Source organism: Elephantulus edwardii, unplaced genomic scaffold, assembly GCF_000299155.1.
Source record: "Elephantulus edwardii isolate Elephantulus edwardi_28Jun2011 unplaced genomic scaffold, EleEdw1.0 scaffold00038, whole genome shotgun sequence".
Lineage (NCBI taxonomy): Eukaryota > Metazoa > Chordata > Mammalia > Macroscelidea > Macroscelididae > Elephantulus > Elephantulus edwardii.
Genome location: NW_006399788.1, coordinates 19,404,043 through 19,424,996, shown reverse-complemented (window position 1 = coordinate 19,424,996; position 20,954 = coordinate 19,404,043). Strand labels below are relative to the sequence as shown.

The 20,954-nt window shown below is 44.0% G+C and overlaps 1 protein-coding gene across 1 annotated transcript in view; it reads left to right on the top strand.

Moving 5' to 3' along the window:
* The window catches only part of RP1L1 (retinitis pigmentosa 1-like 1), a 49,171-nt gene extending 28,642 nt beyond the window's left edge, over positions 1-20,529 (top strand). Inside the window, exons 7-9 of the mRNA XM_006884935.1 lie at positions 5-1,011; positions 19,789-19,866; positions 20,278-20,529. Coding sequence (XP_006884997.1) covers positions 5-1,011; positions 19,789-19,866; positions 20,278-20,529 — 1,337 coding nt within the window. The remainder of the gene's footprint in view (positions 1-4; positions 1,012-19,788; positions 19,867-20,277) is intronic.
* The last annotated feature ends 425 nt before the right edge of the window (positions 20,530-20,954 follow it).

Here is a 20,954-nt window from a genome sequence, read left to right as displayed (position 1 = left end):
GGAGTTGAAGAAGCTGAAGCAGGAGAGACAGAGGGGCCTGGTGGAGTTGAAGAAGCTGAAGCAAGAGAGACAGAGGGGCCTGGTGGAGTTGAAGATGCCAAACCAGGGGAGGCAGAGGGGCCAGGTGGAGTTGAAGAAGCTGAAGCAGGGGAGGCAGAGGGGCCTGGCGGAGTTGAAGATGCCCAGTTAGGGGAGGTAGAGGGGCCTGGTGGAGTTGAAGAAGCTGAAGCAAGGGAGACAGAGGGGCCTGGCGGAGTTGAAGAAGCTGAAGCAGGGGAGGTAGAGGGGCCTGGTGGGATTGCAGATGCTCAACTAGGAGAGGTGGAGGGGGCCGATTACCAGGAGGTAGGAAAAGACTCAGAGGCTCAGAAGAGACAAGGGAAAACAGATACTGAGAGTGAGAATGACCTGGAGGAAGAAGAATCCAAGGAGCAGGGTGTGAATGAGAAGGAAGAAAACATCACTGAGGGGTCTGAGGATGAGGATTCTTTGAAAGATGAGACCTCAGGAAGAGATGACCAAGAACCAGGAGGAGAGGGTGATGGTGCAGATGCTATGAAGGCCCAGGAAGCTGACAGAAATGGACAGACCGAGTCAGAGAGTTACAAAGACAATAAGCCTCCATTTAGCCCAAGAGAAGTCTCTGAAAACCATAACTCAGAACAAGAGGAGAGGCCTGCATCTTCCCCTGGCCTGAGTGAAGACACCACTCACCAAAAGCCAGCTCCCAAAACAGTCACCTCCTACTCCATTATGTCATCTCTAGGAAACTGCTCCCAGGTCTCACAGAAAGGCTCAGAAGAAGAGCAGGTCGATGGAGATACAAAAAGCATTGCAGATGAGCCCATTGGAGTCACTCATCCAGAGAGCAAAGTCACTGGGATGTACCCAGAGAGCTCCTCCTCTGAGCAAGAAGGAGCCTGGTCAGACACAGACACTCCCGACAAGAAGGCAGATGAAGATCCGGACTTAGACAAGAATCCAGTTAAAAGCCTTAACTTTACCAAGATGGTAGGTAGGAGAGAGGAATTTGGCCATGATGATTTAGATTTCTAGAAAAGATAAAGTTGTGAGATGGTCATGAGATCAGAACTCTGTATGATTAGTTTGTCTGAAAAACTGAGTGAGGTTCAGCTCCCTGAAAATGGATAAAGAACATGAGAGAAAGATCCAAGGACTTGCCAAGGGCGCAGTATACACCAGTATACTGTGTATGTTCTCTGGTTTCTGTATCTGATATTTAAATGAGCTTTGTCATCTCAGCCCGTACATAGTGGGAAGAAGAGTTAGCCTCAGAGCCCACCTGTTCTTGGAGGTCATTCCTCCCTTATTTTTTATTTCCTGAGCTCGGGCGATGGATCAAATTAGAAGTGTTCCATTAGAGCTCTTATTTGTGTGTTTGCTTTTTGCTCGCAAGGGTTTCTCTCGTTCTTTTGCATATTGATCTCCTGTTACTTCTCTCCTTGGCCTCTCTTGGCATTCACCTCATTCGACTTTGAGAAGCTTTTTTTCTAGTCTTGAATATATTTGGTGACTCTGCAGATGTGATAACATAGGGAAAGTGGATAAAATAAGGGTCAATGGTAGAGTTTGTCCTTTACCTAAGCCAAAGAGTATTTCCTTAATTTATATTTTTGTAAAGGAAAATGCATAAAGAATGAAGGAGGAAAATAAGTTACCCCTAGTCTTTACTCAGAGATTACTTCTATTAGCCAAGCAACATGAGAGAATGTCCAAGGACTTGCCAAGGACACAGCATACACCACGTTGTTCTCTCATTTCTGTATTTGACATTTAAATGAACTGTGTCATCCCCGCCCATACCAAGTGTGAAGAAGGCTTAGCCTCAGATCCCTCTGCCCCAGAAAGAAATGCATTTCAGTTTTCTGGTGTTATATTTGAGGTGACTTTTTAAAATATACGAGTCTATATATTTCCCTTAGGGAGCTCTGGTGGCATGGTCCATAGCTGTACCTTTCCAGTGGCTCGAATCCACTAGCTGCTCCTTGGGAGAAAGATGGACAATTACTCGCCATTATGATTTACCTCAGAAACCTGGTTGGGGGTTTCATTGAGTTAGAACCAACTCAATGGCAGTGCATTTTTTTTTCAAATATAAATATAGTGATAGAAATATTTTCCCGTTTATCACAAAAATTTAACAAAAATTATTTTAAATACCAAAGTAATATTCCATATAAGAATATAAAGAAGCTTTACATTTCTCTTGTAGGTAAACTATAGACAACCTTTAGATGGTTTGATAACTTTGCTCTTAAAATCTTTCTTTCTGGACTTCAGGTTACTTCCTCAGGATAGATTCCTAAGGAAGGAATAACTGAGGCAAAGCTATCAGCCTTTTTAAGCCTTTTCCTCTTTTGCTACCCAGTTGTTTCTCAGATGTTTGCTCTGCTTTCCGCCCGCAGCAACGTGAGAGAACGCCTGACTGACTCTCCCTCTCTCACGTTTGATATTGTCATTAGAATTAAGAATTGTTTTGCTCTTCTTATAGACTCCAAAATCTTACATAATTTCAGATATATTTGACAGCAAATGAAATGAAAGACTTTCTAGCTTATTAAAAACTGTACATGAACTATAGGGTTTTGCCTTTTGCCCATTTATCTACTCAGATCTAGCACTTTTTAGACCTTTACTACATTAATTATGATTTCTTTATACCTTAAAATATAGTTTTTATTTTCGCGTTTTAAAAACACTTTCCCTTCATATCCTTTTATAGAGGCCCCCAGATTGGGCCCTATTTGGGTACGGAGCTCTTTGATGAGATAGGATTTCTTTGGTTTTCACCAGTTTACTGCTTATAAATGACCATTTTGTGCTATGCAAATTTGTTAAAATGAAAATGCTATCTTTGTACTCCTTGTTTAGAGTGAGTGTATGGTGTATCTGCACCTCTGCAACATCTGCTCTGTTCTGTTCTGTGGAGGAGAATTTCTTAATAAAATCTCACCTTTTCAGAATTCTGTGTCAGCAGTTCTTCGAGGTTTGTGCATATGTACATGGAGACACATACATACACAACACATGCTTTGGTAATGCAACGGTTATGAGCATAGGAGAGTTACATAAATTTTCCCAAAATCAACACAGCTAGTGAGAGACATGACCAAGATTAGACAAAAATCTACTGTCTTCTCCACGGTTTTTCAATTTTTTTGAAATGAATTTTTTGTTTACATTTTTTAAAAATCCTTATTTTAATTCAAGCCCTACATAATTAAATAACTTAGGTAATAGTGACCAACACTTTGCTGAATGACTTTACTGTAAAATAGTTGAGAAAATATATTAGGTAGAATTTTTTTTTCTCTCTCTCTCAGTTGACCACATTATATCTTCAGTTATCTACATATGTGCGAATATTTGGAGCTGGGGCCTGGATTTACAAACCTGAGGGTTAAATTAAAAAGCTATCATACATGGAATTCCTTTCCTAATTACAAAGTCATCCACTTTAAGCACCCACATATTTCTGTTATTTCTTTAAAACTTGGGTTTCATAGACAACTCTGTGTATTCTTCAAAGAGCATTCAAGGCCATTGACAAAGGTGAAGATTTTGTGTCTCTTCCTCCACCATTTTTCTATGTAACAATCATAATGCACAAGTCTTCAAAATTTAGCATCTGTTGAAAAAGTCAGTGTTCTTACAGATTCAGCCTGCTCCTAATTAAAAACGTGAGTTATCCTTTCAAGGAAAAAAGTTGAGTTATGCTTCATACAAAGTGCAATCAAAGAACTTATGAGTGTAACGCAAAAGCTCTTTAGCCTGTAGAGTTTCTCCCCTGAGTAAGTGAAAGAGGGAATTGAGCGGTGAGGGAAGGGAACCAAGCCTTTCTCTCTCCTCTTATTACCCAGCAAGGAGACCCAGAGATACAAGCTCAAAATAGCCACCTTCTAATGTCATTCATCATCAGCTGCATGTTAAGAGTCATCAGGTTCTAGAATTGGAGATTCTGGTTTGATTGTTCGGGGTTCTGGCTCCAGCACCACTATTTTTTAAAGGTTGCCACATGATTGTAATAGTCAAGTAGACCAATCACTGAGTCCAAGGGTCTCCTTTTCCAACTGAGAAAACTCTCACCTATTTTGGAAAAGTGAAGTGTCTAAATCACAGCCAGTGGAAATGTAGGTGCAAAAACCAGATACAGGTCATTTTTCTACATCATACATGACAACTCCTGTCGAGAGCAGAGGGGGAACTTTGGAGAAGTGTTACTGTGGTTGTTGTTACGTGCTATCACGTCATCTATAACTCAGTGACACTATGCACAATAGTGCAGAATCATACCCTATCTTGAGCCAATCTCATTGTCTCTGATACATCCATTCCCATTACCCCAGTTACAATGTCAATCCCTCTCATCCAGGGTCTTCCTCTCCTGCACTATCCTTCTACCCTTCCAAGCATGATGTCTTTCTCTAAGGACTGGTCCCTCCTGGCCACACACCCCAAATCCTTGTCTCTAAGGAGCATCCTGGTTTCACCATCTAAAGGACAGACCTGTTTGTTCTCTTGGCAGTCTATGGTGTGTTCAATACTCTTCTCCAGGCCCACAACTCAAAGGCATCAATTCTTCTTCTGTCATCCTTAGTCATTGTCTAGCTTTCTGTGCATAGCAAGCAATTGCAAAGTCCATGGCCTGGATCAGCCACATCTTAGTCTCTAGACCAATATTGTTGTTCTTTAGCACTCTGGAGAGGCTTCTGACAGCAGACTTTCCTAATGGAATTTGTCTCTTGATTTCCTGACTGATAGTGGTACCAAGAGTGCTGCCTGTGGATCTGAGCAGTGGAGAAGTAAGTATAGGAGGCCACAAACCTACTTCCTTGTAACCCCGCTGCATGCTTGCCTCACTTGCAGGCCCACCCCCTCCTCGCCCCTCACCCAAATGCTTCACTAAACCTCCTACTCAAATTCAAGCTTTGTCTTCAGAATGTGTAAGAGGAGAAGATAACACTCTAAATTAAATGAAGCTTTAATGCAAGTGGACATTTGGAAGAAGAGGTTTACTAAAGCTTCTTTAAAAAAATCACAGATCTATTTTTTTCTTCTTCCTTTAATGTGCATGAAATCACTTAGAGAGCTCCAAATAAAATGGGCACTTCAGTCACATGATTGGAGGGCCCAAGAATCTGTATTTTGGCAAGCATCCCAGGGAAAGTTGCCATGGAGCCTCTGGCTGTCAGCATTCCGCAGTGGGCTTCCCACCAGGAGCCACGTTCCTTGGGAAGGGATATTGTCTCTTCCTGGCCCCACCCCAACCCCATACACTCAAACACACATGCGCAGAGCTGTCCAGACCTGTCCAAGAGGAGTGAGAAAGTGAGCTTCCTTGCTCTCCCTCCAAGAGACAGCCTGGATCACTCTCGGTCAATCTACCTTTTTTTCCTGCCTGCCTCTACTGAGAGGCAATTAGGGTGAGTGAAGAGAAATTCCCTCTCCTTGCTCTGATTCTGTATCCCCAGTGTCTAGAGGCAAGGCCCGCAGTTGAGGCTCCCTGACTGTCTGTGGAAAGAAGGCAACTGTAGGATCTGGGTTTTAAAGGTCCTTGAGATCATTCCTTTCCTGACCTCTATATTCTCTTTCCCTGAATTTGTTCCTCTTCTCAGTTTCTCAGCACTGTCAGCTGAGCAGCCTAGACTAATATCTCAGCCCACCACATTCATCAGTCTTCTTCCTGCATTTAGTCTATTGAAACTGTGACACACTTATGCTTCAGCCCTTATTATGATTATCAATTGCTTGCCATCTCGCCTCTTCTGGACTCATCCCACTCAAGTATATCTTCACTTTTAGATGTATGGTCAAAGACCTTCCACCTAAAGGTAAATCTCACCTTGTACTGAGTCAATTCCAACTCATGGCAACCCCACGTGTGCACAGTTGAGTAGGTTTTCAAGGCTCTGTGATCTTTCTGCTACATCTCCACACCTATGTAAGTTACTTCTGGGTAGGTTTGAATCACAAACTTTTAAACTTGTTTGTGCCACCAGGCACAGCTGCTTATTTATCAGTGTCAAGGCCAAGCCTTTTGCTCATTCTTAGTTCTCTTTTTCTCCCTCACTCCTCCCTTCCCCCTTTCCATTTTATTTCTCCCCTTACCCCTTCCTTTCCTCTTCCCTCCCCTTCATCCTTCCTTCTCCCATCCTCCCTTCTGCTTCCTGCTCTCTCGCCCATTTCTCTCTCTTCCCTTCCTTTCTGTTCCTCCTTCTTTCCCTCCTTGCTCATAACCTCACTCATTTCTCTTTCATGTGTGCTAGGCAGCAAGTTGTAATGGGGACACAGCTACCTGACTCAAGAAGCCTCCCTCTGGTAGGAAGGAGACATTTGAACTTGAGGAGCTTTATTCTGTGGACTTTCTGTCCCTTTCCCGGAGCCCAGCACCCGCAAGTTAGCATCATTGTCTTGGTGGTCAGGGCTGTTTACTCCGAGGGCCCACAAATTCTCCCTGCTTACTTGTCTACTTTTCTTAATAACTTGGAAAAGTAAAAAGCTTTTACAAAGTTATTTAGCTGAAGCTTTAAAAGAAGCCCATTTTCTCCCTAATTACTATTTCTGGGATTGTAACTTGAGCACATCCTTGCCTGGACTAGTTGCTGGAAGTAGCACCTGAAGACTGACTGGCAGAGAACAGCAGTCAGTGGGGTGGGCATTGGTGGTGGGCCAAGACTTCCGACCACAAACCTAAGTGCCATTGTTGTTGTTGTTAGGTGCCATCAAGTCAAGTATGCACCCTAGTGACCCTATGAACAACAGATTTGAACCTTGTCCTACCCTGTACTTTCCTCACACTTTCTGACACACTCAAGCCCATTGCAGCAGTCACTGTGTCAATCCACCTGGTTAAAGGTCTTCCTCTCTTTTCCTGACCCTCCACCTTTCCAAACACGATGATCCTTTCTTCAAGGAATAGCCTCTCCTAGCAACATGCCTGAAGTACGTGAGATGACGCTTTATAATCTTTCCCTTCAAGGAGCACTCTAGCTGCACTTTCTCTAAGTTCTTTTGGCAATCCATGAAATATTCAATACTCTTCTCCAACACCATAGCTCAAAAGCATCATTTTGCCCCCTTCTGTTATCCTTAGTGATTGTCCAGATCTCAAATGCATAATAAGTGATCCGAAAGATCATGGCCTGAATCAGATGCACCTTAGTCCTCAAACTGACATCATTGCTCCTCAGTAATTTGGAGAAGCTTCTGACTGCAAACTTTCCCAGTGAAATATGTCCCTAGATTTCCTGACTGCTGGTGCCAAGGGTGTTGATTACAGATTCAAGTAGAAATGAATAATTGACAGCGTCAGTCTTTTCTCCAACTATCATGGTGTTGCCTATCGGAGCAGTGATAAGAATGGTTCCACCATTAGCCACCATATTTACTTAGCCCCTGAAAACCTCCTTTATCTGAAAAAGGAGGGATTTAATAATATCTATTTACTAAGTTTTTTAGATGATTGAGAGGTATTATAGAAAGCTATACGCAGATATATGGTATTAAGCAATCTGTGAATACACATCCTCAGGTGTCATGTTGTTATGTTTGGTTGAGTCAGATATCTCAATGAGAAAAGCAACCTGCAGCACTTTGGTATTCGAGTGAAGCTGTGTGATTACATACTCTGTGACACTAAGCATTAGAGAAGAACTGTGCTCTCCCAATGGTTTGCTATTACCCAACTCTCCAAGCCTCTGGGTAAGAAACTATCATTTCACATCTCAGCTCCTCAGTGCCTGCTGACCACAGGGTTAGGGTTCACTGGCCAAGAAAGGGATCACTGAGTCCTCCAAGGACATGATGTATCCCTAGATCACTCTGCTAGTCGAAGACATCGCCAACACAACTAGGAAAGCCATATTCATCAAAGTAACCAGGCTAGAGGAAGTCTCGAAATATCTAATAATGCTCATATGAAACCTAGACCTAGACCAAGAAGCTGTTGTCCAAACAAAGCAAGGGAATACTGCATGGTTTAAAAGCAAGAAAGGTGTTCATCAGGGCTGTATCCTTTCTCCATATTTATTTAATCTCTATGCTGAGCAATTCATTTGAAAAGCTGAACTCTATGAAGAAAAATGTGGCATCAGGATAGGAGGGAGACTCATCAACAACCTGCACTATGCAGATGACACAGCCTTGCTTAATGAAAGTAAGAAGGACTTGAAGCTCTTACTGCAGAAGATCAAACACTGAATCCTTCAATATGGGTTGCATTTCAACATCAAGAAAATAAAAATTCTCACCAACAGAATGATAGGCAACATCACAAAAGTTGGAGAAATCGTTGAAATTGTCAGTGATTTTATCTTGTCTGACTCCACAATCAACACTTTTGGTACCAGCAGTCAAGAAATCAAATGACATACTGCACTGGGGAAGTATACTGTCAAGGACCTCTCCAACGTACTGAGGAGCAATGATGTCCTCTGTTTTTGAAGATTAAAGTGCACCTGATTCAAGCCATGGTCTTTTCAATCACTTTCAATATGTCTGAGAGCTGGACAATGAATACGGATGACAGTAGATAAAGTGATGCTTATGAGTTGTTTGTGATGCTAGAGAAGAGTACTAAGAGGGCTTTGGACTGCCAAAAGAACAAACAGAAAATGCAGTCAGATTGCTCCTTAAAGGTAAGGATGGCGAGGCTTTGTCTCACACACTTTGGACATATTGTTAGGAGGGGCTCTTCCTTGGAAAGGAATATCATGTTTGGAAAAGCGGAGGGTTGGCGAAAGAAAGGTTAATCCTTAACAAGATGGATTGGCACAGTAACTTGAGCAACAATGGGCTCAAGTGTGTCAGAGATGACGAGGATGGCACAGGATAGGCCAGGATTCAGATCTGTTGTTCATAGGCTTGCTATGAGCCAAAGGTGGCTTGATGACATGTAAGAACAACAGTATCACAGAATGTTTAGTATCATCAACTTCTAGGTAGCCACATACCAGGGAGATCTAGTGACCTACAGAGTAAAGAGTTGTACCTGTCAACCCAAAGGCAGGTAGTTCGAATCTACCAGCTGGTTCGTGGGAGAAAGATGGGCAATCTCCTCCCATATGATTTACATAGCCTGTGAAAACCTGCTGGATGGCTAGCGGTGAGTCAATTCCTGCTCCACAGCAATGGCTGACTTTTGAGCTACATATCTACTATGTCCTAGCTCTGCAATGTTGCATCTCTGTGTCTAAGCTATTATCTCTGGTTCATTAGTCCAACAGCAGCTGTTGTTTAGAGATTAGAACACAGAGATCCAAATGGGTTGAATCCCCCTACCCCACTCCAAATGTCTTGAAAATACCAGGCCTAGAAGCATGTCAGCAGGCTCTCAGTCCTGGGTTGAATTTACAGTCCCAAAGAACAGGGCTTCCTCCACAGAGTGTGGGTATAGCTCTCGCAGGAAGTGTCCCATTCAAGCCTAATTAGAAGCTGTAGAGGAGCAGGGACATGGGGGGCCATGCTTGGAGATTAGTGCCCCTTCCATAGATCATAGGCACGCCAAAGACATAATAAATAATCTGCCCAAAGATTTTAAAGGTAAAAATCAGCAAACCATTAATAACGTCCAGAGCACCATACATCACACTGAATTCTTCCCATTATGCGGCTCCCAGAGCCGATTCGCTTTTTCTCCGCTGTTCTCTCTTTTTTTCTTTCCAGCATGTTCTGTTGAGACTTTGAAGCCCCTCCCCAGAAACATGCTGGGCAGGAGACCTGGGGTATAAGGCTAAGCATAGGGGTGCATGCTTGGTTTTCTCTTCCATCAAGCATTCTGGGCTTCCCATTGTGGTTTAGTCCCATGAGTGCAGGCAGCTGAGAGATGAACAACCAAAAGGGGTGTCAATTTCTCTTTCCTGGAACCCCATCTTTCTGCTGCCACTTTTCCATCTAGTGCATAGATTGGCTTTTGCAACTCCATCCTCCTGCCCTCCCACTCCCACCCCAGCTTTGGGATAATAATTCTGTGGTCTCTTTCAGCAAGTAAGGAGGTTTAATTAATGAATGCAACAGGGTCACTTTAAATAAGTGCTGATTGCTGCTGTTTCCAATTCTGGGTGTGCTTGTGCTCAGCAGGAGAACAGCAGCAGAGGCACAGGGCCTTTGGTTTTAAGATCTGGATGTGTTAGAAAACCAATTGCTTGTACTTTAGTAGGTTTTTATTCCAGTGGATGGTGACACATCAGGACTGTGACTTTTAAATACCTTCCACTTGGAACTCACTCAGAGCTGAGGTCCTCTGACCAGGTTTTCAGAAGCAGTAAATGACGTGGAAGGAAATGGCCCATCCTTCTTCTACTGAGCACCTGGTGGATTCAAACTGAGTGCCTTGGGATTGGCAGTGCATCTCCTTACCACTAGGCCACCAGAGCTCAGTAAGTGCTTTGGCTACTATAACCATAAAGGTTGGTGGCTTAAACCCATCCAGAGGTGCCTTGGAAGGAAGACCTGAATATCTGCTTTTGAAAGGCTATAGGCCGGGAATTGATTGTTGTCGTTGTTAGGTGTGATTCATTGTGACCTGGCGAATGCCACACATGAGCCTTGCTTTTGCCTCACCATCATCAATCCCCACTACACTTATGCCTTTTGTAACAATCACTTTATCAATTCATATTCTGGAAGGTCTTCTTCTCTTTTGCTGCCTCACTATCTTTCCCAGCATATTATCTGTTCCCAAAAACTGATGGCTCCTGCCAACATGCCCCATGTAGGTGAGATGAAACTCTACCATATGAGCACACTAGTTGCACCCTCTCCGAAGATATATTTGTTTGTTCTTCTGGCAGTCCATGGGATAATCAGTACTCTTCTCTAACACCACAGTTCAAAGACAAAATTCTTGTTCAGTTCTCTTTAATTTTTTCCCACAACTTTCAGCTGCTTATGAAGGAGATGAAAATGCCATGGCTTGGATCAGATGCACCTTAGTCCTTAAATTTACATCCCTGCTCTCCAGCACTTTAAGTAGGTCTTTTGCAAGAGATTTTCCCCATGGGTCAACTAGAAGTACTTTTTAATTTAAGGGTAAAGCTGTACAATTATAGAGAAAAAGAGAAAGCTCTTCAAGAAGATAGTGTTGCATAGTGACTGGAGCAGTGAGTTTAAGCCCAGCAATTATTGTGTGGATGGCACAAGACAGAACAGGGTTTTTTCTGTTGTACATATGACCACTGAATCAGAATTGACTGGATACCTCTGACAACGGCAGGAGATACACAACTGTCTGTGAGGTAATGTCCTCCACTTTCAGGAGTACTAAGACCGTGACCCCTAACAACAAGAGTGATATCAAGTAGGTGAAAGGCTGGAGGAAGGAATGAGAAGTTAAGGGGCTTCACACCAAGATTACCCACTCTGGGACAGCACATGATTTGCAGGTGACTTAGCCCAACCAATAGGTTGGTTTGTTGTTTTTAGGTACATTCAAGTTGAGTACAACTCATAGGGACCCTATTAACAAAAGATCTAAAGCCTATTCTATCCAGCACCATTCTCATACTTCCAGGCACACAAGAGCCCATTGCAGCAGTCACCGTATCAATCCACCTGGTTGAGGGTCTTCCTCTCCTTCGTCCACTCTCCACATTTCCCAGCATCATTTCCTTCTCCAAGGAATAACCTCTCGTAGCAACATGTCTAGTTTGTGAGGTGAAGCCACATCATTCCTGCCTCCAAAGAAAAATTAGGCTGCATCTTCTCCAAAATATAACTTTTCTCTTGAATATCCATGAGATGTTCAGTGCTTTTCTCCAGTACTACAGCTCAAAGACATTAATTCTTTTTTTATCATCCTTATTCATTGTCCAGCTCTCATATATAGAATAAGGAATCAGAAAGATTGTGGCCTGAATAAAATGCTCCTTAGTCCTCAAAGTGACATCATTACTCCTCAATAATTTGGAAAGGTCCCTAATTGTAGATTTTCCCATCTCCTTATTTTATGACTGCTTGTACCAAGGGTGTTAATTGTGAATCCAAACGAGATTAAACAGAAGCTGTTGACCATTTCAATCCCCTCTCCATCCATCATGGCACTGCCTGTTGGTCCAGTGGTAAGAATCTTTGTTTTCTTGATATTGAGACACAATCTATACAGAAAGCTGTATTCCTTGATCTTCTGCAACAAGTGCTTCAAGTCCTCCTAACCTTCAGCAAGCAAGGTTGTGTCATCTGTATAATGCAGGTTATTAATGAGTCTCCCTCCAATCTGATGCCACACTCCTCTACATAGAGTCCAGCTTCTTGGTTAATTTACTCTGCATACAGATTGAATAGGTATGGAGAGAGACTACAACCGTGCTGCACTCTCTTCTCAATTCCAAACCATGCTGTTCTCCCCTGCTCTGTTCTCACAACAGCCTCCTGATCCAGGTATAGGTTCTGCATGAGCACCATCAAATGCTCTGGGATTCACATTCTTCTCAATGTCAGCCACAGCTTATCATGATCCAGATAGTCAAACATCTCTGCATATCCAATAAAACACAAATAGACATTCTTCTGGATACAGGAAAACATGGGACAAGAACCTAAGGACTGCATTTGAATCTTCCGTCTTGCGTTAGTACAGAGACCTTGGCCATACCATCCCATTTTGACCACTGGGCATTGGAAAAGGCATCCCCCTGCTGTCCCTGCAGGGAGCTCAGTAGGGAGTTGCACAGCTAACCCAAAGCCTGGGCCTCTCTGCCAGTTCGAATCCAGCAGCAGATCCTGGGAAGAAAGATGGGCAATCCCCTCCTCTGATTTACAGCATTGGAAACCTAATGAAGGGTGGGCTATGAATCAGTTCTGACTTGATGGCAATGAAGAGGGAGTTTTGTTTTTCTTTTTTTTAGATGTCTTTTAACAATTATGTGTCATGATTCCATTAGTTATTTGGAATTCATATGGATTGAGTAGCTCCTAAACTTGTCAAAATGAAAAGTGAGTTCTTGAATGAAGGGTCTGCAATGAAGATAGAAGAATAATTCTGTAGTGCCTTGTCAAGGCAGTTCTGTGGCTTAGAGGTAAGGAGTTGTACTCCTTATCAACGAAAGACAGTTTGAATGCCTCTGAAAACTCACTAAAGGGTTGGCTATAGTTGGTTCCAACTCAGTGGAAGACAGTAACAAAACATGTTACCTTCTAGAAAGGTCCCTTACAAATTTCACCTGGAGGAAAACTCATTTGGCAGTTAGAAGAGGTGGATACTGGTGTCATCCGCCTGTGATAAACTGGATGACCTTTGACCAGCTTCTTCACTCCTCTGATCCTGTTTCCTCACCTCTCAATTTCCTGTCCTACTCACTTGAATTGTGCTGGTGGTTCTGTGTAACCTCTTTGGTAGCCACTCGTCTAGAACACAAGGCTGGAATCCTCCAGATTTAGTCTTACTTGGCCTTAGCTAAGTCACATTCCTTTCCTGGGCTCTGTTGCCATCCTCCTATTTTTGCAAAGTAGATCAAGGACCCCATCAGTTCAGGCCTTGCATGTGTGTGAGACTCTTTCCATTTTACAAAGCACAGTCATGGTTTCCTTTATCCCACAGAACAACTCAGTGAAGAAGCAAATCAAGGCCTATTGTGTTTATTTAATGGATAAGAAAAACTAACACAGGAGCATAAAAGTAAAGACTGGAGAAATACTTTGAATAAAGGGCCTCTAGTAGAGAGAGACAAAGAGCCATGTGTTGAGCCAAGCCAAGAGCAGAGAAACTGAGAAGCTTGGAAGATGGATGCCTTGGGGACAAAGAGAGTCCCTTCCTGGTGAAGGCAATCTCAATCTTTCCTTGTGGTTGGGTGCAAACCATTCTACACTGTAAACTGACTTTCCATTGGGAATCACATGTTATCAGTTAGGCTCAAGTTCTTGAGGCTTGCAGATAATCTCTTCAGCAACATGAAGCTCTAAGCAGGCAGTGAGAAGGTTGGTTCTCAGGCATCACCAGAAAACTCTAGCTTTTCTCTTCCCTATCAAGGACTCTTGGAAGTTCAGCTTCAGAGAGAGCTGGACTCCCAGGGCCAACTCATCCATGCACTGTGTTCCTGCAGGCAGACTTTGATATAGGACAGGGCCCAGAGAGGCGCCTAAGTAGATCTTGAAGCCTCAGTTAGTGGTTGGCCCTTGGTCACGCCTTCCTTTGAACCCACAACTTGTTTGTCCTCCTCTGCCCTGCCACATTCCATTTGCCAACTGTGATTCAGGGCAAGTCACCAACTTCTCTAAGCCTCGGCTTACTCATGTATCAAAATTGGCCTAATACCTGTCTTACTAAATGGTTGTAATAATTAAATGATACAGTAAATGTGAACATACCATAGTTAATACTTAATAATTAATTATTATAGTGAAAGGTGGAACATTATTTGCCTTAAGAGGTATAGAATGTTCCTTGAATTCAGTAGGGAAGAGCAGGAAGGTGGTGGAGAGAACACACTCAAATGGGTGGGGAGTAATTTTAAAAAGGGCCACAAAGCTAGGGTTTTGACAGGAAGAGTTGGCAGTTGAGGTGAAGGAGGGCACAGAATAGTCAACAGTATGTAGGTTTAGGAAACCAGGAAGGTTTAGCGTGACCAGAGGACCAGGTATGTGGAGAGAAAGGGACAATCTCTTGGCCTGTCTGCCTGCCTCTGAAAAGCCCCTTTCTTACACTGGCCTACACTCCCTGTGGAGGCATCAATTTTGATGATAGACTGCACTTTCCCAGCCATCTGTCCTGAGAGACTCTGGCTTCCCTCAATTCTGTGTCACAGTCATAGACCCTCGGCCCCCTCTCAGGCCTTGATGGATGGCTCCCACACTGGGTTTCATACATCTCCGTCTTCCTTGGAAGCTGTGACACAAGTAATTGGTGTCACCTCTGTTGATTGCGTGCCAAGTGCTGACAAAACAGTGCATAATAGGGAGCTCCAGTGCTCTGCCCTTGATTGTGTGGGGGAGGGAACTGTGGGGACCTGACCTAATGCAGCCTGAGCTCTCAGGTTAACCAAGGGGCTGGCAGCCAACAGAGCTGGAGGAAGAAGCAAATGTAAAGGTATCCTGGTTCCAACCTGGAGAACGTGCTAGAATCTTTCTAAATTGAGATCCATGGTTTGTTCCTGAGGTGTGCAAATATAATATAATATAAAGTCAATCCCTGATATATAAATAGATGTGCTTCTGGTCAATCCTGTCAATTCACATCCTTGACATCTTGGAAATCCAATGCCTTAGACTTGGAGGGGCTTTCTAGAGATTATCTTCTGGCTGCAAAGGTGCTGTTACTGCCCTTTAAGATGATATATCTAAGGCTGGTGCATTAAGAGGCTTTTCCTAATAAATACAGATGGAGGCACTGCTGAGAGAAATGTTAGTGGAATAGATGAGATGGGGGAAACCCAGATCACCTGCAGCGTGGCAAGGCATATCTTGAATTAAACAAACCAGGCACCATCAGGTCAGTGCCAACTCATGGTCATCCTACTTGTGTCAGAGTGGAGCTACTCTATAAGATTTGTAATGGCTGATTTCTCAGAAATAGTCAGGCCTTTTTGTCTTCTGAAGCATGTTTAAAAAAATACATAAAATTTTTATTTTATACTGGTACAAAGTTCATATACACTGTTTTTCATACCAGATCTTGGTTAGCAATTGAACACTTTAACTATATGCACTGCTTACTACAGTCACCCACTATGGTATTTCTGTTACAATCACAGAATTGTAGATAACAAGGAGGGAGCTCTGGTGGCCTACTGGTAAGGAGCTGGGCTGTCCACCCAAAGACACGCAGTTCAAATCCACCAGCTTCTCTAAGGGAAAAAAGATGGACAATCTCCTCCAATGCAATTTATGGCCTCTGAAAACCCACTGGACTGTCCAACTCAATGGCACCTAATAATAGCAAGAGTAGCAGATAGCAGGGACGCTGTACCTTACCTTGATTTTGTTATGTTATGTTTTATTGTGTTTTTTGCTCGGCTCCATGGTCAACACTCTTGGCACCAGTAGCCAGAAAAGTCTGCGGTTAGGGACCTCTCTAAAGTACTCAAGAGCAACGGTGTCTCTCTGGAGACTAAGGTGCGCCTGATACAGGCCATGGTTTTTGCAATCGCTTGTTATGCATCAGAGAGTTGGACAATGACTAGCTAGGATAGAAGGAGAATTGACGTCTTTGAGCTGTGGTGCTGGAGAAGAGTACTGAGTGTATCATGGACTGCCAAGAAAACAAATAGATTCATCCTAGAGAGGGTTAAACCAGGCTGCTCCTTGGAGGCAAGGATTCCGGGGCTTCGCCTGACATACTTTGGACATGTTGTAAGGAGAGACAGGTCTTCAGAGAGGGACATCATGCTGGGCAGAGTGGAGGGACAGTGCAGGAGGGGAAGACCCACTATGAGGTGGATTGATTCAGTGACTGGGGTAATCGGGATGGGTGTGTCAAAGGCAATGAGATTGGCACAGGATAGAGCAGGGTTTAGGGCTGTTGTACATAGGGTTGCTATGAGTCGCAAACCACTCGACGGCACATAACAACAACAACGTGTTTTATTGAGTCAGAACTAACTCAAGCTAATCTTCCAGTGGATTTTCAGAGGCAGTATATTGCATGGGAGGGAAGAGACTGATCATCTTTCTCGCACAGAGAAACTGGTGGATTTGAACTCTTGACCCTTGTATTTGTAGTTCAATTCTCTAGCCAGTAGACAGAGATTTTACCTTGCATTAAGTCAGGCCAAATTTGACTATGTCTCGTGTACTATGGGCATGTTGCCAGGAGGCACTAGTCCTTGAAGTAAGACATCACGCTTGGAAGGGTGGAGGGACAATGCAGGAGAGGAAGACCATGGATGAGATGGATTGACACAGTAACTGGGGTTATGGATGCAGGTGTGTCAGGGACGGTGAGATTGGCTCAGGATAGAACAGGGTTCAGAGCTATCATACATAAGGTCGCTATGAGTTGCAGGTGACTCAACAGCACACAACCACAAAAAAACAGCAACAACAGAGAGCCCTAGTGGTGTCATCTATAAAGAGTTGGGCTGCTAGCCCAAAGTCCATGCCTATCTGGCAGTTTGAATCCACCCGTGGCTCCTTGGGAGAAAGATGGTCAATCTCCTCCTGTGCAGTTTGTATCTTAGAACCCCGATGGAGGATCAGCTATGAGTTGGTTTAGACTCATTGAGTTATGAGTTTAAGAGTCATTGACCTTGCATGGCACTTTCTCAAAAACTTGCTAATAGAAATTCCATTTGACCCAGCAATTCTGGTAATATATCCTAAAGAAACCATAACTGCCACCCAGACAGATATATTTATGTTTATTGTGGCTTTGTTCACAATAGCAAAGAGCTGGAAACAACGTAAGTGCCCATCAACAAAGGAATAGATAGAGAGGCTGTGTATATTCACACAATGGAATACTATGCTGCATTGAAAAACAAGGAACTCATGCAATATTATTCAAAATGGGTGACCCTGGAGGACATTATGCTGAGTGAAATATCTCAGTCACAAAGGGACAAATATTGCATAGTGCCACTGTTGTATAACAGGACTGACATCAGGGTTGGGGTAAGACTGAGAAAAATTGGATAAATTATGTATACTGCATTGAAACAGATGAGGGAGAGAACAGTTTAAAAGTGATATAAGATAGGATATTATGGTTATGACAAGAGTCCAGCATGAAGGTTGCATAGTGGAGTGTACTCAGGGAAGTGGGGGGAGGGTGGAACGGGGGGATTGTATACCAATGAAGGAATTTTTCTTTTACTTTTCAAAGAAAAGAGCGAACTGGGGGTAGGGGTGGGCAGGGAGAAAAATGATGCAACAATGAATGAATGGAAATCCAAAATCTCTGTAAATGTTCATTAAAATTAATAAAATTAAAATTTTTAAGAACAGAGTCATTGGCCTTTTCTCACTCTGTTTTTTCTAAACAGACTCTTCACCTTTAAAAAATTTTATTATTATTTTTCTGTGTGTACCGTCGAATTGGATCTGACTGGTACAGGAGGAGATTGCCCCTCCTTCTCCATCTGAGCAACTGGTGGATTCAAAACCACATGCTTTCGGGATTGCAGCGCAGCTTCTTACCAACAGGCTACCAGAGCTCCCTCTTTTCTCACTTCTGAGTTTGTGCAAGGTGGGATGGCTTTCTCAGACATCTCTTCGTTAACAATTCTCTTCTTTAGCAAGAGAATAGCAACCTTATCTACTTCACACGGCAGAGACGCCAGCATTTGACCACAAGGAACGCTTTCCATCATGTTACTGACATTACTAACACCTTTGAGCTGTGGTGCTGGAGAAGAGTATTGAACGTACCATGGCCTGTCAGGAAAACAAACAGATTCATCCTGGACAGGGTTAAACTAGGCTACTCCTTGGAGGCAAGGATTCTGGGGCTTCGCCTGACATACTTTGGACGTATTGTAAGGAGGAACTGGTCCTTGGAGAGGGACATCATGCTTGGGAAGGTAGAGGGACAGCACAGAAGGGGAAGACCCTCTATGAGGTGGATTGATTCAGTGACTGGGATAATCGGGATGGGTGTGTTAGCGGCAGTGCAACTGGTATATGATAGAGCAGGGTTTAGGGCTGTTGTACATAGGGTCACTCTGAGTCGCAAGCGACTCGACGGCACATACCAACAACAACAACAATGAAACCTCAACCATTAATTTGAAAATTAATAAAAAGGAAGATCACTGTGCAAAACATTCTCTTTTCTAGATACTCTAAACTCTGCTCCCATATTGAGCCCAAACAGGAGAGACCTGCATGTCTGCACCCCATCACAGGAGCCTCCACAGAAGATCCTTTCTAGACTTGTTCTTATGTGTGCCCTTCGCCTCCACGGAGAAAGGTACTGAGAAACAACCTTGGTTGGATGCTGCAAGTTGAGTTCTACAAGGACCGTGAATTGGAGGAGATATTTTTCTCTTCACCTTTCTCTCACTGCTGTTGAGTTGAAACTCACTCATAGTTAATCCTCCAGTGGGTTTTCAGGGGCTGTAAATCACACAGACGATTGCCCACCTTTTTCCCACAGAGCAGTTGGTAGTTTTGAACCACCTACCTTTGGGTGGTAGTGCAACTTCTTACCCACTAGGCCACCAAAGCCCCCTCTTTGACTTTAATAACAGCAATAAGTTTTGCTTGTCTTCGCAAACGACTATTTGTGGCTTAGTGTGTTTCTCTGCCATGACGACTGTATTGGACTTTACAGTGCCTCATTTCTGGCTTGATCATAACTTCCCTCGCTTGTTTCTTTCCCCTTCAACTTTCTTCCTTATCTTAATTTATTTTATCCTGTTACATTGTTTTGCATCTCTGCAGGTTGCTTTCAATCTTTTTTCCATAGAAAGCAGGCTTTAGAGAGGAATAAATAAACACAGCCTGATCCCCAGTGGCCTGTTATGTGCAAGAGGCAAATGGTCCATCATGGCTCAGTTATTATTCCCTGCAGTCACACCTCCTGTGGTCTTAAAATCGGCTCTGGGAGGATTGGCTTCTACATTACATGCACAATTATTACACATTCACTGTGTGTATGCCAAGCGCCATATGAGAAACGGTAGCAGTAGAGCTCAGTGGTCACTTGTGACCTAAAGCAGAGGCAGCAGCTTCTCTTGGGTACCACTTCAACCCTCAGCCCTTGGGACAACCTGCTCTAACTTTTGTCCAAGTCTCAAGTTGTCTCCCTGCTCCCCTGATTGGCTACTTTACTTGATCAATTAGCAGACCCTCTGGGTATTTTAGGTGGGTTTAAGAGCCTCTCCTGCTCACCTTCAGACAGGTGAAGCAGATGGAGTCTTGGGCTTGAAGGTCAGAGCTGAGACCATTTTTGAGGCAGTCCTGTCCCCGTTCCAGGTATGTGACTCACCCTCTCGCCAAGTGGAGGACATCAGAGACCTTCATCTCTCAGAATCTCTAGGCATTCATTAAATACCTTCTGTGTGCCATGAGTCATAAACAAAATGGTAGTCACACTGATACAGTCTCAGTGGTCACGTCTCTGGCTCCCTCCCAGGGGAGGAGGGGTCAGTTGGAGGCCGGAGCAACACCAGAGGGCCCTGGCCCGAGGAATGGCATCTGCCCTTCCAGTGCTCCTTCCCTGGGGAAGTGGATCCTAAATTCCCAAACACCCCGCCATAGAGTAGTCTCCGGGCTGGCCCCTGGGACTTGCAAATCCTTCCTAGATCTGGCCAGTCTTGGGAGAGTCCCTGCCGCCGGCTCATTGTCCCATTCCTTCGACACTTTTCCTCTGCCGCATTGTTCCAGTTATCAGCATCCTACACGCTGCAGCGGCTGCACAGGAAAGCAATGCTGCTGCCGCCGCCGCCGTGGCCGCCGGGGCCCAGGTGTCCTGCGGAAAGGCGCGCAGGAACAATTGGGTGGGCGGCCGGGAGCGAGGAGTCGGTCGGCGGCCACGGTGGAGGGCAGCGGCGGGCACACGCCCCGAGGGCCCGGCCTCAGGTCTCCTCCTTCCCCGCCTGTGACATGGGCGAACTTCAATCTCTCCCTATCTGTTAGCTTCCATGAAGAGAGAGAGATGCTCAGCAGGACTTAGACTCTATGTCTTGATCACCTCATCACTTAAGCATAAGCTTTTCTGTTTTAACGAAAGAACCAAATAAGACCAAGGAAGTGAAGATCCTTTGCAGAGCATCCTGTGTCAGACAAGGGCGGGAGAAGCTGGATTCTCTGTAAAGAGGGTACGCCTCACTGTGGTTCCTGGGCCCTTTATGGGGTGAGGGGTTTGGATTAGAGCAACTTTAATAAACCAGCTTCTGCTCACTGTACCAAGGTGTCAGAGGTGATGAAAATGGCACAGGATAGGACAGCATTCAGAGCTGTTGTTCATAGGGTCACTGTGAACTGTAGTCATCTCCACCGCACCTAACAACAACAAATCCAACGATTTCAGAAGAGAAGAAAATGAGGACAGGGGAGAAAGC